General features: G+C 69.6%; 1 protein-coding gene across 4 annotated transcripts in view; it reads left to right on the top strand.

Annotated features, from left to right (window-relative positions):
* MEGF6 (multiple EGF like domains 6) overlaps window positions 1-16,679 on the top strand; it is a 68,099-nt gene that overhangs the window by 42,113 nt on the left and 9,307 nt on the right. For all 4 annotated transcript variants that reach the window (XM_059691465.1, XM_059691468.1, XM_059691467.1 and 1 more), the window contains 14 exons: window positions 84-206; window positions 5,452-5,577; window positions 5,730-5,852; window positions 6,896-7,018; window positions 7,387-7,524; window positions 8,105-8,224; window positions 8,475-8,597; window positions 8,912-9,085; window positions 9,417-9,548; window positions 11,353-11,481; window positions 11,676-11,804; window positions 12,265-12,399; window positions 13,028-13,162; window positions 16,538-16,663. In XM_059691465.1, coding sequence (XP_059547448.1) covers window positions 84-206; window positions 5,452-5,577; window positions 5,730-5,852; window positions 6,896-7,018; window positions 7,387-7,524; window positions 8,105-8,224; window positions 8,475-8,597; window positions 8,912-9,085; window positions 9,417-9,548; window positions 11,353-11,481; window positions 11,676-11,804; window positions 12,265-12,399; window positions 13,028-13,162; window positions 16,538-16,663 — 1,836 coding nt within the window. The remainder of the gene's footprint in view (window positions 1-83; window positions 207-5,451; window positions 5,578-5,729; window positions 5,853-6,895; window positions 7,019-7,386; window positions 7,525-8,104; window positions 8,225-8,474; window positions 8,598-8,911; window positions 9,086-9,416; window positions 9,549-11,352; window positions 11,482-11,675; window positions 11,805-12,264; window positions 12,400-13,027; window positions 13,163-16,537; window positions 16,664-16,679) is intronic.

The following is a 16,679-nucleotide window of genomic DNA, read 5'->3' on the forward strand; positions in this document are numbered from 1 at the left end:
GGGGCCCTCAGTGAGGGGCGTGCGGAGAGCGGGGGGCAGCCGGGTGGGTACTGGCTGTTAACCCTCGACCCATTGTGCCCCAGATGTGGATGAGTGCCAGCTACACAACGGCGGCTGCCACCACAGGTGTGTGAACACGCCCGGCTCCTACCTGTGCGAGTGCAAACCCGGCTTCCGGCTCCACGTCGACGGCAGGACCTGCCTGGGTGAGCTCCCCTGGGCCCGGCGCCCCTCCTGCCCAGCTCCTGGCCTCGCTGGTCCCCACTCTGCTGGGTCCGCCCAGGTCTGGGCCAGTGCTGGGTCCCTGCCCTGGGCTGAGAGGCGGACGGGGCCTGGCTCGGGGACAGCGCTGTTACAAGGCCCCTCCAGCGGCCTGTGGGAGGCCGAGGGGCCTGGCCCGGCTGCCACGATCCTTCCAGCCCCACCCCCATGAGAGCCCAGGCTCCATCAGGTCCCCAGGGCCCGGCTCCCCCATGGGCAGGACCCTGTGACCCAGGGCCTCGGACTGTCTGCAGCCACACCTGAGCGGGCTGGGAGGCCCGGTGGTCTCCCTGGAGGGGGTGTGCTCTCGTGACTTGGGAGGGGCCCTGGGCTGCAGCAGAAGCCACCGTGGCCCGTCAGTGGGGACCAAGGCTGGCCGTGCTGCCCTGAACTCCGGGAGACTCAGATACAAGCGGGGCCAGGGGGGTGGGGGTCGGGGGGCAGGCAGGCTGGGCTTCCAGGGCCCCAAGAGCCCGGGGGTGCACTGTCTCAGGCGGAGATACTGAGCCGTGGGATCCTGACCCCCGTTCCTCTGCGGGCTCTTTGCTGTGGGAACAGCCCCATGGGGAAGGGGCCGGCAGAGGTGCCTGGCCCCAGACTGTGGCCCCTGCCAGTTCGGGAGGGTTACAGGGAGAGAAGGGGTGAAGGGGAGAGCACCAGACACCCACTGAGGTAGAGGGTGAGGGGCTGGAGGCCAGGAGCCTGGTGTTGAGCGGTCAGGGCCCTCCCCTGGTCCCCCTCCCCTCCCCCCTCCTCCTCCCAACCCTTCCCGGCTGGCCCTGGACACAGGTGCTGCGGGCACAGGGCTGACCCCTCCCCGCTGGCTACTGTCTGTGAGGCCCCGAGGGGTCGTCCTCTGGGGCAGGGAGCGAGATGCCCCCTCTTTCCACCCTGGCGACCGCGTGGCCGGGGTGGGCTCTGAGGGCCACTTCCTGCGTGCCTGGCTGCCGTGTGGCAGGCGGCCTGCCAGCCCCGGGGGGCCCCCCGCGCACTCACATGTCCAGGCTGCTGCTGGGAGGGAGGCCGCTGCCCGTAAAGTTTCCTGGTCGGAAAGTGGAAACAGATGCAGGAATGCTGTGGTGTGTGGCGCCTTCAGACACCCCCACGGCGCGGCCCCAGCTGCTGCCCGCGGGCGGGAGGGCTTCGGGGGCCATGCCACGCGCTCTTCGTCCTCGGGGCCCAGGTCTCCCCGATGTCCTCCCCACGCCCCTTGGGCAGGTTCTCCTTGGAGGAGGCGCCTGTGGGGCCGGGCCTGGTGGACACCTACTGGCCCCTCCCTGCCGTGGCTCCCCCGTGAGGGGCCTGCGTCTGGGACACACCCTCCTGTCCCCCCTTCTCCCCACCTGTGCTGACGGGGCCCTCCAGGAGACAATGGCGGGGTGATAGGCCAGCAGCCTGCGGAGGGGAGGTGCCCTTTGGGACTTCGGGGGGACCCATCGCGGCCTCTAAGAGTGGCCGTGGGCTGCTGCTTTGGCACGGGGTGGCCTGTCCCCCGTGCTTTCTCTGGGGACTGAGCTGCAGGGACCCGCTGGCCGGCGTGCAGTCTGTGACGTGGGGCTGGTGCCACCCCTGCTCGTGGCCCTGGAATGTGGCTCCGGCGGCCGTGTACACGCCTGTAAGGGCATCGTGCCCTGTGTAGTGCCGAGGCCCCATCGGAGGGGGGACGGGCAGGACGCACAGGGCTGAACAGCGAGTGACCCCAAGCTGCCGGGGTGGGGGCGAGGGGGCGGGCAGAGCCCAGTGACTCTCCTCCTGGCCCAGCTGGCAGCCACCCTCCTGGTCCTGCCCTCCTGGCCCTGCCCCCAGCAGGGCTTCCTGGGAGGAAGGGCTGCGGATGGCCGCTGACCACACATGTGACCACACGTGGGCTGAGGCGCTGGGGTCTAGCAGCCCAGCCAGTCTGAGGGCAGTAATTACGGAACCCCAGGAAGCCAGTCCCGAGACAGCCAGCTGGTGGAGGCTGCCTCAGGGGGAGCTGGGGCTCGGCCACCATTGGCGGGCTCTCCCCCAGCCAGCCTGCCTCACAGCCCCCAGCTGACCACTCGGGCTGGCCTTGTGCCAGGCCTGGGGGCCAGGGCCTTGCCGGCGGAGCCACCCTTGAGGCCGGCCACTCACAGCCCCCACCTGCCCCTTCCTCCGTGGCACTCTGGTGCACCTGACCCTGGGCTCCAGCCTGAATCCGTGCCCAGCTCTCGGGTGCTGCCACCTGCACCCCCAGCGAGGAGATCGCTGGCAGAGTGGGCCCGCACCTTGTGTGACACTTGTTTTCTAGACGCCCAGTTTCCTGCTCAGGTGAGGGTCTGTTCCCTTGCGGCTCTCCAGGCCTCACACCTGAGGCTCCTGAGGCTGCTGGCAGAAGGCGGGGTTGCAGCCCAGCTCTATTAGAACCTGCAGTCCCCTGGCTGAAGCCCCATGTCCTGGAATGTGCACGCCGGGGAATGAGGGTGTATCCGTCCGCTCAGGCAGCTGTAACAAATACCACCGACTGTGGGGTTTAAACAACTGACCTTCATTTTCTCATCGTCCTGGAGGCTGGAAGTTTCAGATCCAGGTCAGTCCTGGTAGAGAGCCCGCTGCCTGCCTGCCCTCTCGCTGTGTCCTCATATGAGGACAGGAGACAGAGAGAAGGGGAGACAGAGAGAAGGGGAGACAGAGAGATCTCGTGTGTCTTCTTATAAAGGACCCAAATCCTAATGGACCAGGGCCCTGCCCGTGTGACCACATTTAGCCTTAATTACCTCCATGAAAGGCCTGCCTCCCAATAGAGTCACATTGGGGGTTGACTTTTAGGGGTGGTAGAGCCCCCTGGCCTTCTATCTTCGTTTTTTCTTTTTAATATGTTTTTTTTTATTGATTTTAGAGGGGAAGGGAGAGGGAGAGAGAGAGAGACAGACAGACAGACAGACGTGGATTGGTTGCATGTAAGCATCCTGACCAGGACTAAACCCACAACCAGGGTATGCGCCCCGACCAGGAATCAAACCGGCGACCTTTCAGCGCAACCGACTGAGCCACACTGGCCAGGCACCTCCCGTCCTCTGATGGGCTCTCAGCTTTGCCTCAGGCCTGAGTATGTTTTGTGAAAATATATTTCTATTGATTTCAGAGAGAAAGGGAGAGGGAGACAGAAACATCAACGATGAGAGAGAACCGTGTGACACGCCCCACACCGGGGATCGAGCCTGCAACCCGGGCATGTGCCCTGACCGGGAATCGAGCCGTGAGCTCCTGGTTCATATGGTGGCGCTCAGCCGCTGAGCCCCACCGGCCAGGCTGGAGTGTGGTCCTGACTTGCAGGACTTCCCAGGCAGGGGTCCCTGGGACATGGGTGACTCCAGGGGCCGGGGACGTCAGCACCAGCTCTGGACGCTGCTCACACGTGGCTGGCCCTGCCCTGAGCGCACAGCCCTGTGCCCGAGGGATGTGCCCGCTCAGCCTCTGGTCCTGGCTCAGGCTGTGCGAGCGGCACTGGGCTCGGCTGCCTCCTGGCGCAGCCCGGAGCCTCTGGAACGTTAGAGCGCGTGCAGCAGCATGGGGCTCGGGGGGCTCGGGCGGTGTGAGGCTGCACAGGGACCTGGACCCCCTCCACCTGCGCCCACCTGGCTGTGATTCCTCCCCCTGGACCCTGGTGGGCTCAGTGCTGACGGCCTCTGGGCCCGTCCGGGGTGCTCTGCCGCCTGGAAGCCCTCCCCCTGCTCTGCCCCGGCCCCCGCCTGGGCTCCCGGCCCCCGTCTCGGTGAGCCTCGCGCCTGCCAGCGACGCGCTCTGGTTCCTATTAGGCGTCCTGGTGCTGGGAAGGCAGAGCCAGGCGGGCTGCCCAGGCCACGCTCGGAAACCTCGGGGAGGGGGTGCTTTCGCTGAGCTGTCTCAGGTGAGGCAGGCGGGTCCTGGGGGTCCGGGCAGAGTCGGGGGGTGGGGGGTGGGTGGGTGGGGAAGAGGCGCAGGCCAGCTATGAATGGGACAGAGCTGTTTCTGCCAGGCCCCCCGGCCCCCCGCGCCCTCCTTTCCCTTGGGGCTGGCTTGGCCCCGAGGGACTCTCAGCGCAGGCGCCCACCCTCTCGCCCCGCGTGGGGAGCGGCTGTGTCCCGAGTGCCGTGTTTGGCTTGTTTCAAACACACTTGCTTTGAAGGGAGCTTTGCTGTTGGCAGACGGCGTGGCCGGGGCCTCCCTGGGCGCCGAGGCCACTCACGTGCTCCGCGTGCAGCCGCGCGGCACCAGCTCCCCTCGCCTCGGCGCTCTGCCCCCGCAGTGCCAGGCGCGTGCTCCTGGCCCCCAGACTTGCAGGGCGTCTCGGGGTGAAGCCCTGGCCCCCGCGGCCCCAGGCCTGCTCCGGCCCCGCGCCGGCACACAGGCGCCGCATTCCTGTGGGTTTGCTCTGGGGTTCTGGGCCGACGCCTCCCTAACCACGAGGCCACTACCAGAGACTCCATGGAGCTGCCAGAGGCCCCTGCCGCCCTGGGCACCTGGCCCGCTCAGCACCTCCCCCGGGCCCTGCCACCTAGTACCCAGCACCGCTCGGCCCGCCTGGCCCGGCCGAGCCTCTCCCTGTGGGCGCCTCACGGAGGCCTGGACCAAGGTTGTCCTGGGCCTGGGCCTGGGGTCCCGTGTTCTGTGGCCTTTCCCAGTGCTGTCCCCTCAGCCGCTGGAGGGGCGGGGACTGTATGAGCTCAGGTTTCGAGTGGGGCCCGGGCTGGGGGGGGGGGGGCAGGAGGTGCACTGGTCTGTCAGGAACCTGGGGCCAGGCCTGTGGGCCATGACTGCTGTCCACGGCGGCTGTCCACGGCCACCCCACGCCTGGCCCGATGACCAAGATAGTGAAATGTCTGGGCCTCCACCACCCCTGCTGGCCTGCCGCCTCCTCCAGGGAGCCTCCTGGCCTGCTCTGCCTCGGAACCCTGGACACCCTGGCTCCCACGGGTGCTGGGTGGCGCCTGGCTTCCCCTGAGAGGCCAGTCCTCGGGCCGGTGGGGTCAGAGCACCCAGAGACGGACTGCGCCCCGCAGTCCCTGCGTGTGGGCCGAGAAGGGGCGCCCGGGAGCCAGATAGGCGGCGTTGCCCTCTCGGAGCCCCGGCCTCTGGGATGGCGGTGGGAAGGAGGGGCTCAGAGGGGCCCTGAGGTCGCGCCACCGCCTGCTCCGCGGGCCCCTGGGTCTCCCGTCCTGGGCTGACCTGGGCTCTCTGCGCCCCCAGCCATCAGCTCCTGCGCCGTGGGCAACGGCGGCTGCCAGCACGACTGCGTGCAGCTCACGGTGACACAGCACCGCTGCCAGTGCCGGCCCGAGTTCCAGCTGCAGGAGGACGGCAAGCGCTGCGTCCGTGAGTGTCGCCGGCCGGGAGGGAACCCCGCAGCCTGAGCCCGGGCAGCGGCAGGGAGGACGGGGCCCTGGGGCAGCCTGGAGCCCTCGGGGTCCCCAGCCTCCCACCCTAATCTCTCCCCTTGGCTCTCTTCCTTCGGGCGGTGGCCGCAGGCAGAAACCCCTGTGCGGACCGGAACGGCGGCTGCATGCACACGTGCCAGGCGCTCCGGGGCCTCGCCCACTGCAGGTGCCATGCCGGCTACCAGCTGGCAGCCGACCGCAAGGCCTGCGAAGGTAAGGCGCCTCGCTGGGGGCCAGCCCCGCCCGGGGCCGCTGTGGAGGGTCTCCTGGGGCCTGTCCGGCGGCTACCGGCTGCACCGGCTGTGGGCACAGGGCCGGCCTGGGGTGGTGCGGCTCCTCTGCACGGCTGGGGCTGGGGGCTGGGGGCTGGGAGGCGGGGCAGGACCGCACCAAGGCTGCTTCCAGCCCGAGCCTCATTTGGGCAGCAGTTGGCAGACTTCAGGCTGTGCTTTTGTTTTTGTTTATTTACTTATTTTTAATATTTTTATTGATTTCAGAGAGGAAGGGAGAGGGAGAGAGAGAATCATCAATGATGAGAGAGAATCATGGATCAGCTGCCTCCTGCAAGCCCCCCACCGGGATCGAGCCCGCAACCCGGGCATGTGCCCTGACCGGAATCGAACCCAGGACCCTTCAGTCTGCAGGCCGACGCTCTATCCACTGAGCCACACCGGCCGGGGCTGCTTTTGTTTTAGATGTTTCTGGTGTCTCTAAGCGAGATTGCTGATTAGAGAAACGAGAGGGAGAGAAAGGGAGGCGCTCCCTGCGTGGGGCCAGCTCCCCTGTGGCCTCAGGTGTCTGGGTTTGTTACCCTGCGGGCGACGCTTCCTAGAACGAGCCGCCACACCCGGGCAGCAGGCCCGGCTCCCTGTGTGGTGCTGGTGGTTAGACGCCCCTCCCGGGGCTTTCGGGTGTCCCCGCTCCCCCGTGTGGCCCGCAGCCGGTGAGCATGGGATGGGGAGGGCACAGCTGAGAGCCAGAGGGTGCAGAGGGGTGGAGCTGCTGCCATGCTGCTGGCAGGGCCGGCCGTGGGGGCGGGGGGCTCCGGAGGGAGAGCTGGGTGATAAAAGCGGGTGTTCAGAGGGGCCAGCCATGACTGGAGCCAGAGCGGAAGGCAGGAGCGGGCATGAGGAGGCCCCTCCTGGCACAAGGGGCCTGAGCCCTGACCCTGGCGGGTCCCTCACACCAAGGCACCGCCCCTGCCGCGTATCCTCGGGGCCAGCACCCAGAGCCCTCCCCCATTGTCTCCCATCCAGACGTGGACGAATGCGCCACGGGGCTGGCCCAGTGCGCCCACGGCTGCCTCAACACGCGAGGGTCCTTTAAGTGTGTGTGCCATGCGGGCTATGAGCTGGGGGCGGACGGCCGACAGTGCTACAGTGAGTGGACGGGGGCGGGGGGTGGGCATGGGCACCTGGGAGGGAGGTGGTGGCAGCAGCTTGCTTTGGCTAAGCTCCCCTGTCAAGGACAGTGCTGGGCGTGGGGTGGGGTGTGAGGAGTGGGGTGTGGGTGGCCCTAGGAGGACAGGGGTGTGGGTGGCCCTGGGAGGACAAGGGGGTGGGGATGGGGGAGGGCAGGGGGTGATGAGGAGGCCAGTCATGCCGGAGCCCAGCTGCCCAGGGCTCCCTGCTGCCTCTTTCCCAGCAGAGAGGACCTGGGGCCCTCGCCGGATGCTGGGTCAGGGCCCACCCCGACGGGTGGGGGTCACTCAGGCCCCGTCCCACGTCCCTGGGTGGGTCTCGCTCAGGGATCGAGATGGAGATCGTGAACAGCTGCGAGGCCGGCAACGGCGGCTGCTCCCACGGCTGCAGCCACAGCAGCGCGGGGCCCCTGTGCACCTGCCCCCGCGGATTCGAGCTGCACGAGGACGGGAAGACGTGCATCGGTGCGAACCGGCTCCTCCCGAGGCCGCGCCCCCAACCCTGGCACCCAGGTCCCCGCCTGTCACACCCACAGCTCCCTCCGCCCAGGCCAGTGGGGCAGTCTCGGGGGGCTCCTCCCGCCCCCGAGTGACACCCAGCACTGTGATGTGAGGGTCCCCGCTCCCTCTGTACTCCCCCGTCCCCAGTCCCCCCCACAGCAGCGGGTGGCCCTGTGGCCAACACATCTGTCCTGTGGGTGTCTGTGCAGGACAGGGGCGCCTGTGGGTGTGCGTGCCCTGGCGGGTGGGAGGGGCGTGCCCATGGGGGTGCCCAGGTGCCAGTGGGCTCCTGTGTGCCCTGGCGGGTGGGGGTGTGTGCCCACGGGGGTGCCCAGGTGCCAGCGGGCTCCTGTGTGCCCTGGCGGGTGGGAGGGGCGTGCCTATGGGGGTGCCCAGGTGCCAGTGGGCTCCTGTGTGCCCTGGCGGGTGGGGGTGTGTGCCCACGGGGGTGCCCGGGTGCCAGCGGGCTCCTGTGTGCCCTGGCGGGTGGGAGGGGTGTGCCCACGGGGGTCCCCGGGTGCCAGCGGGCTCCTGTGTGCCGCAGATGTTGACGACTGTGCGGACTCGCCGTGCTGCCAGCAGGTCTGCACCAACAGCCCCGGCGGATACGAGTGTAGCTGCTACGCCGGCTACCGGCTCAGCCCCGACGGCTGCGGCTGTGAGGGTGAGCGGGCCGGGCAGGGGCGGGGGCTGGGCGCCTGTCGTCTGCGGGGACCTGCCTGCTGGCTCCCCGGCCTGTGGTCGTGGTCGCTGGTCTCTGTCATGGGGCGGGCGTCCACTTTCGCTGAGCCTGGGGAAGGCGGGAAGGGGGGGATGGCTGTGGGGGCGTCACCCAGGCAGAGCCTCGGCCTCGGGCCAGCAGGCAGTGGGGCGGGAGGGGCCTCCCAGGGCCCAGCTGCCCGGTCTGCCCGCAGACGTGGACGAGTGCGCGATCGGCCTCGGCGGCTGTGAGCACCACTGCGCCAACCTGGCCGGCTCCTTCCAGTGCTCCTGCGCGGCCGGCTTCCGGCTGGACGAGGACCGCAGGGGCTGCACCCGTGAGTCTGCGCCCATCGCATGGGGACCCCTCCGTGAGGGCGGAGAGCTGCTCCTGCCCCCCCCCCCCCATGCTCAGCGTTCCTACGTCCAGGAGGGAGCAGCCGGAGCGGGGGTCAGGCTCTCAGGGCCCGGAGCCTTGTGTGTCCCGAGAAGTAGGGTCAGAGAGCAGCTGGGACCCCAGCCCCCAAGACCAGGCGGGCGGGGGAGGGCAGCAGGTTGGGCCCTGGGTGGGCTGGGGCCGGGGCCGGGGCCGAGGCTGGGTCTGGGGCTGGTACTGAGGGGGGCGGTGGCTCAGGGCCTTTGTGTCGCGCAGCCCTGGAGGTGCCCGAGGGGGACCCGGACGGCCGGCTGCCCTTCGTGCGGCCTCTGCCCCACGTGGCGGTGCTGGCGGACAGGCTGCCCCACCTCTTCCAGGACGACGACGTGGGGGCCGCGGGGGCGGAGGAGGCCGAGGCCCGGGGCGCCCTCTCCCTGGAGGAGAAGTTTGGTGAGCAGGGCCCCCGGGCTTCGGATCTCGGGGAGGCGGCCAGGGCCCCCGAGGACCCTTGTGACCTGGGTGTCGGGGAGGGACCCCTGTCATGGCCCTGAGACCACGGCTCAGAGGTGCAGCCACCTGCAGAGTCTGCACAGCCTGTCACGGGCTGAGCCTGGGCCAGACGGGCCCCAAGTTCCCGGGGAGGCCCCCCCAGGCCTGTGTCTTCTCCCGCCTCCCACCTCGCCCTGGGGCTTTCATGGACGTCCCTGCGCCCCTCCTCTGGCCCTGTGCCCTGGAGCCGGCGGGTCTGAGCCCTCGCCCTCACCCTCGCCCTCGCCCGCAGTCTGTCTGGACGACACCTTTGGCCCCGACTGCAGCCTGACCTGCGCTGACTGTGGGAACGGAGGGGCCTGCCTCCCGGGCCTGGACGGCTGTGACTGCCCCGCGGGCTGGACTGGGCTCGTCTGCAATGAGAGTGAGGCCGCGTGCGGGGGCCGTGTGTGGGGGCGGTGGAGGCCGTGGTGTGGGGGGCGGTGGGGGCGTGCGGGGGCCGCATGTGGGGGGCGGTGGGGGCAGCGGTGTGGGGGCAGTGGGGGCTGCGGTGTGGGGGCGGTGGGGGGCGGTGGAGGCCGTGGTGTGGGGGGCGGTGGGGGCGTGCGGGGGCTGCATGTGGGGGGCGGTGGGGGCAGCGGTGTGGGGGGCGGCGGGGGCCGCATGTGGGGGGCGGTGGGGGCAGCGGTGTGGGGGCAGTGGGGGCTGCGGTGTGGGGGCGGTGGGGGGCGGTGGAGGCCGTGGTGTGGGGGGCGGTGGGGGCGTGCGGGGGCTGCATGTGGGGGGCGGTGGGGGCAGCGGTGTGGGGGGCGGCGGGGGCCGCATGTGGGGGGCGGTGCGGGCAGCGGTGTGGGGGGCGGCGGGGGCCGCATGTGGGGGGCGGTGGGGGCGTGCGGGGGCTGCATGTGGGGGGCGGTGGGGGCAGCGGTGTGGGGGGCGGCGGGGGCCGCATGTGGGGGGCGGTGGGGGCGTGCGGGGGCTGCATGTGGGGGGCGGTGGGGGCAGCGGTGTGGGGGGCGGCGGGGGCCGCATGTGGGGGGCGGTGGGGGCGTGCGGGGGCTGCATGTGGGGGGCGGTGGGGGCAGCGGTGTGGGGGGCGGCGGGGGCCGCATGTGGGGGGCGGTGGGGGCAGCGGTGTGGGGGCAGTGGGGGCTGCGGTGTGGGGGCGGTGGGGGGCGGTGGAGGCCGTGGTGTGGGGGGCGGTGGGGGCGTGCGGGGGCTGCATGTGGGGGGCGGTGGGGGCAGCGGTGTGGGGGGCGGCGGGGGCCGCATGTGGGGGGCGGTGCGGGCAGCGGTGTGGGGGGCGGCGGGGGCCGCATGTGGGGGGCGGTGGGGGCAGCGGTGTGGGGGGCGGTGGGGGCTGCATGTGGGGGGCGGTGGGGGCAGCGGTGTGGGGGCGGTTGGGGCAGCGGTGTGGCGGGCGGCGGGGGCCGCATGTGGGGGGCGGTGGGGGCAGCGGTGTGGGGGTGGTGGGGGCCGCATGTGGGGGGCGGTGGGGGCAGCGGTGTGGGGGGCGGTGGGGGCTGCATGTGGGGGGCGGTGGGGGCCGCATGTGGCGGGCGGCGGGGGCTGCATGTGGGGGGCGGTGGGGGCAGCGGTGTGGGGGTGGTGGGGGCCGCATGTGGGGGGCGGTGGGGGCAGCGGTGTGGGGGGCGGTGGGGGCGGGCCTGGATGTGCTCCTTCCTGGGCAGGGTCCACTGGGCACCCACTCTCCCCTCCACCCTCTCACTCACGTGTTCAGTGTCTACTGACCAGCCGCCCTGTGCCAGGCGTTTGCCCCTCACAGTGGGCAGGGCTCCAGGACAAGGAAGCCTGGTGCGGGGGGTCCTGCTGTGTCTGTGGGGCAGCAGGTCCCCAGGCCACAGCCTGCTGGTGGCCGGAGCTCGTTGGACACCTGCTCTCCCTCCTCTGTCCGGAGCCTGCGCCACGCCCCGCCCCACGACCCCAGACCGGGCGGCCCTGGAGGGGTGGCCTCGGCCTTAGTGCCTCCCGGGCGTCTGCCAGCTGAGAGCGCCGCTGGGGAAGGTGGATGCCGGCGACGGCACGTGGCCCCGACCAGGGACCTCCGCCCTGCGTGCGGGCGTCAGGGGCACGAGCGTCATGCGTGTTGTTCTGGGCGGTTGCTTCCGGACTGGCGGCTCTAACCCCAGGGGGGACCACAGTGTCCCTGGAGGGGCTCTGGGCCGAGCCCTGCTGCGGCCGTGACCTGGGCGCCCCTGTCCCTGCAGCCTGCCCTCCGGACGCCTTCGGGAAGAACTGCAGCTCCGCCTGCAGCTGCCAGAACGGCGGGACCTGCGACCCCAGGACGGGGGCCTGCCGCTGCCCTCCGGGCGTCAGCGGCGCCCACTGCGAGGACGGTGAGTGCAGTTGGGGGGCGGGAGGGGAGGGCAGCGCCTCTCAGCGCCCGCCTGGCTCTCTCCTGGCCGCCTTTCTTCCGTGGGAGGGGGCAGTGACACCGGCCGTGCCCCGGCGCTGGGCGCTGGGCCCCTCGGGGCGCCTCCTCGGACCTGGGGGCCGTCGCGAGTGGGCGCTCACAGGCCCCGCTCCGCAGGCTGCCCGCAGGGCTTCTACGGCAAGCACTGCCGGAAGAAGTGCCACTGCGCCCACCGGGGCCGCTGCCACCGCCTCTACGGGGCCTGCCTCTGCGACCCGGGGCTGTACGGCCGCTTCTGCCACCTGGGTGAGCCCCTGTCCCCGCGCCCGTGTCAGGCGTGGGATTGCCCGTTCGCCATGTGCGGTGAGGCTGGGGGGTGAGGTCGGGGGGGACCCCAGCTCAGGCGGCGGAGTGGCAGGCCTCCCTCAGAAGCTCCTGGGGTGTAGGCTCCTCTTGGCTTTGGAGCTTCCTGGTGGCACCACGGGCCCTGGGCCCAGCGGGGCTGCAGACGCCGGGAGGGAGGGGCGGGGGCTGGGGGAGAGGTGGGCGGCGCTGAGAGGCTCAGTCCCAGCAGCTCTGCGGAGCGCTTTGTGGAGCGACTATTCAGAGGGGAGAACACCAGGACCCCAGAGTTTCCCAGCTGGGAAGTGGGGTGCCCCGGGTCACCAGTGCTGGGGAGGAGTCCCAGGGACACAGCCCAGCGAGGGGTGGGGCCCCAGGATGGGGGAGGGGGGCACAGCAGAGGCCGTCATGTCTGTGGGTGCAGCCTGCCCGCCGTGGGCCTTCGGGCCGGGCTGCTCGGAGGAGTGCCGGTGCGAGCGGCAGAACACGCGGGCCTGCGACCGGAGGGACGGCAGCTGCTCCTGCAAGGCCGGCTTCCGGGGCACGCGGTGCCAGCACGGTGCGTGCCCGGTGCCAGAGCGGGGGTCCTGGGCCGGGTGGGGGGTGCTCCTGGGGCCGGGTGAGGGGTGCTCCTGGGGCCGGGTGAGGGGTGCTCCTGGGGCCAGGTGAGGGGTGCTCCTGGGGCCGGGTGAGGGGTGCTCCTGGGGCCGGGTGGGGGGGTGCTCCTGGGGGCGGGTGTGGGTGCTCCTGGGGGCGGGTGTGGGTGCTCCTGGGGCTGGGTGTGGGGTGCTCCTGGGGGCGGGTGTGGGTGCTCCTGGGGGCGGGTGTGGGTGCTCCTGGGGCCGGGTGTGGGGTGCTCCTGGGGGCGGGTGTGGGTGCTCCTGGGGCCGGGTGTTGGGTGCTCCTGGGGGCAGGTGTGGGGTGCTCCTGGGGCCGGGTGTTGGGTGCTCCTGGGAGCAGGTGTGGGGTGCTCCTGGGGGCGGGTGTGGGTGCTCCTGGGGCCGGGTGTGGGGTGCTCCTGGGGCCGGGTGTGGGGTGCTCCTGGGGGCGGGTGTGGGTGCTCCTGGGGCCGGGTGTTGGGTGCTCCTGGGAGCAGGTGTGGGGTGCTCCTGGGGCAGGGTGCCCAGGTGCAGGGGGTGCTCCTGGGGCTGCTGAACCCCACAGCCCCTCTCTCCTCACCCCCTCAGAGTGTGAACCCGGCTTCTTCGGGCCGGGGTGCCAGCAGGCGTGTGCCTGTGCCCCGGGCTCGGCCTGTGACCCCGTCAGTGGCGCGTGTGGGAAGCAGTGTCCAGCCGGCTTCCAGGGGGAGGACTGTGACCAAGGTGAGCAGCTGTTCCCTGGCACCTGGGGTCTGGGGGCTGTGCGGTTGTTCCACACCTGGGTACTGGGCACCGAGCTGCCACCTGGGGTGCCACCTGGTGCTGCCTTTACACCCACCCCCCATGCACCTGTGAAGATGTAGGTGCTGGGGCCGAGGCTGGGGGTGTGCCCAGGGCCCCGCCCACAGGGGGCCGATGCCTGTGCCAAACTGCTCCGTCTCCCTTCCCTCTTCCTCCCCCCCATCGCCCTCCCACCCCCCACGGGAACTGTGCTGAGTGCGTCGGTGCTGCAGCTGGGGGCAGACTCCTCCCGGGTGGCCCAAGCCAGCCAGCCAGGCAGCTGCTCCTGGGGCGGGTCCCGGAGCCCAGCCTGGGCGGGCGGCGCGGGCATGGGCGTGGGCATGGGTGTGGGCAGGATGGACGCCCTCCCGTGGAGGCCGAGGCCTGGGGGGCCCTGTCAGTGGCACAGGGCGGTGGGCGAGGCGGGCGGCTGGACCCTTACGGGCCGTGCAGGTGATGGCAGGGCCCTCAGGGCGCGTGTCGGGGCTGCTGCGGCCGAGGTGGCGGCGCCGGCAGGGTGCCCTCCCTGGGCACAGGGCGCTCAGTGTCCATGGCCCCAGGTGGGCAGGAGCAGGAGCTGGGGGTCCTTGGTGTGAGTGGTGTGACCGTGGCCCGGGGCAGCGGGCTTGAGCTCCCCCAGCCACAGGCCTGTCCCTCAGTCAGAGCCGCTCCCCAGCCTCCGTCTCTGGGGAAAGAGGAGGGGCAGGGGTCGGCGTCCCCTCTGCACCCAGGCCGCGTCCCTCCCTTCTGGGGGTCCCAGGACGCCAGTGGTGACCCTGCCAAGGGCTGCCAGGGTCCTGCCCCAGCGAGTCCAGGGGTTCCCCAAAGGTGTGGACGGAGTCGGCGAAGAAGGAATGACACGGAGACAGCGTTCAGTTGATCAGCAGCCTAGCCAGGATCTTGAGCCAAGTTCTGGTCTCGATCTCCAGAGAGGTTCTGCTTAGGATCTCCAGCCAGGTTCTGTCCAGGTTCTCCAGGCAGGTCCAGTCACCAGGTTGTAGTCAGGCTCTCCTGTCAATCTCCGCAGTCAGGTTCAGTCCAGGATCCCCTGCCATGCTCTCTCGCCAGGCTCCGCCTCCAGGCTCCGAGGCCAGTCCCTGTCCAGGATCCTCCGGCATGCTCTCTCCAGCGAAGTTCTTCTGTCTCTAGAGAACGTTCTGTGTAGGTTCTGTGCCTAGGCTCTGTCTCTCTTGGTCCTGTCTTCCAAGCCCTGTGTTCTCAGTTCTGTGTTCTGAGTTCTGTCTCCTGAGTTCTGTGTTCTAAATTCTGTGTGTTTCTGTCTTGTTACAACTGTATTTATACCAGTTGATTCAATCCTATCAATCTCTATTACAAAGGTTAGGGCGTTTCTTATCTCCATTCCAGGGAGAAAAGATTATGTAGTTTAAGCATGATTGTTCGTAGTTAAAGGGATTAATTACCCGCCTGGCACTTAGTTGAGGGGTTTTATTCCCTCCCTAACTTCAGGGGAAAATCCCTACCTGGGGATTCAACCTTTCTCAGAGAGGTGACCTTGGTTAAAACACAGCGCCAAGAAGGTGAGCAAACATATTAAGAACCGTATGCCATATATGCCAGGTCCCTTGAAACAGCAAGGATGGACCGGCTCCCGGCAAAGGGCTATGGGTCCCAGTGGGACAGCAGGGCATGTGGGACCCAGCAGGACCCTTTCCAGCCCGACCTCGTCTCGGAAGAGCTCAGGTCTGGGCCGCATGCGTCTACGTCCATCTGTGGAAGCGCCACAGGAACCCCCAAGCCTGATTCCTCTCCACCCCACCCCCACTCACACCGAGCACACACGCACACGCACACACACACACACACAAGCACACGAGCACGCACATGAGCACGTACACGCACACACAAACACATGAGCACGCACATGAGCACGTACACGCACACACAAACACGAGCATGTACATGCACACACGCGCGCACACACACAAGCACACGAGCACGCACATGAGCACGTACACGCACACACAAACACATGAGCACGCACATGAGCACGTACACGCACACACAAACACGAGCATGTACATGCACACACGCGCGCACACACAAGCACACGAGCACGCACATGAGCACGTACACGCACACAAGCACACGAGCACGCACATGAGCACGTACATGCACACACAAACACACGAGCATGTACACACACATGCACACACATGCGCACACACACACACACATGTGCAGCTCACGCCCCGCCGCCCCCGGCGCTGTCTGCGGGGACTGGGAGGGCCCCCAGCCCTTCCCGCTGGTTGTCTTATTCTTTCTTTCCCTTTTTTCGTCAAAAGCCTTCGGTGCCCCAAGGATGAGCCACAGGAAATGACACGCATATTTTTACAGACACGATGCCCCTCCCCACTGCTGTGAGGTCTGGAACGTATTACGGAGCCAAACCCGCGTCTGCCCCCAATTAGTGGAGAGGAGATCCCAGGGCCGGGCGGGGCCACGCCAGCTGCTCCGTGGGCCTCCCTGCCTGTGGCCTGCAGCGTACCTGTGTGTGCATGTGTGTGTGTGTGTGTATGCACACGTGTGCGCTCGCCAACTGTGCCTGTGCCCATGGTGGGATGTGAGAGGGTCCCCAGGGGCTGGGTCTTTGTGACAAGGTTCCCTGGGGGGTGTCCTCCGTCCCAGAGTCCCCATCGGGGCCCCGGAAGGCCCCAGGCCTGGCACCCACCCTTTCCCAGCTCAGGCTCGTCCTCGCTGTCAGCCCAAGTGGGGCCTTATGCTCAGTGGTCGTTCCTGGGTGCGGGTGCGGGTGCGGGGTGTGGCCTTCCCAGGCCTGGAGGACGTCCTCCCGCCTCAGGGGGCAGCTCCCACCAGCCCGGGCAGGTGTGGGTGCACAGGGCTCTGCAACGCCCTCACGGGTGGGGTGGGGATTAAGGTGCCCAGGCTCTTCCCTGAGGCCCTCCTGCAGCCGAGCCCCGGGGCCACTGCTGCCCAGCACCCTCTCCCCCCCCAGGCGGGAGGGACTCTGTGGGTGGCCCGGGGCCCAGGGATCCATGTGGCTGGAGGGAGGCAGAGCCAGCCGGTCACCTGCTCCTGTCCCCTCGCCAGGGTTCTGGGTGCCCAGCCTAATCCTCTGGCAGCGCCCCCCCCCAGGCCCTGCCATCTGGGCCCTCCCGGAGGCACACCCCTCCCACTGTGCTCCAGGTCCCTGTCCCCTGCCCACTCCTGTGACCACCCGGGGGACCCCGCTGTGTCCAGCAGCCCCGCTGGGCCAGGGGGCAGGTGCCAAGGGTGGGGGCCCGAGGGGAGACGGGCAGATCCATGTGGGGGTAGCTGAGGCCCTTCCTCCCCCCACAGACTGCCCAGCGGGGACATTCGGCGTGAACTGCTCAGGATCCTGCTCGTGCCGGGGGGCCCCCTGTGATGGGGTCACGGGGCAGTGCCTGTGCCCCCCCGGGCGGACGGGGGATGACTGTGGGGCAGGTGAGTGGCAGGCACG

The sequence above is a fragment of the Myotis daubentonii genome, chromosome 3 (genome assembly GCF_963259705.1).
Source record: "Myotis daubentonii chromosome 3, mMyoDau2.1, whole genome shotgun sequence".
Lineage (NCBI taxonomy): Eukaryota > Metazoa > Chordata > Mammalia > Chiroptera > Vespertilionidae > Myotis > Myotis daubentonii.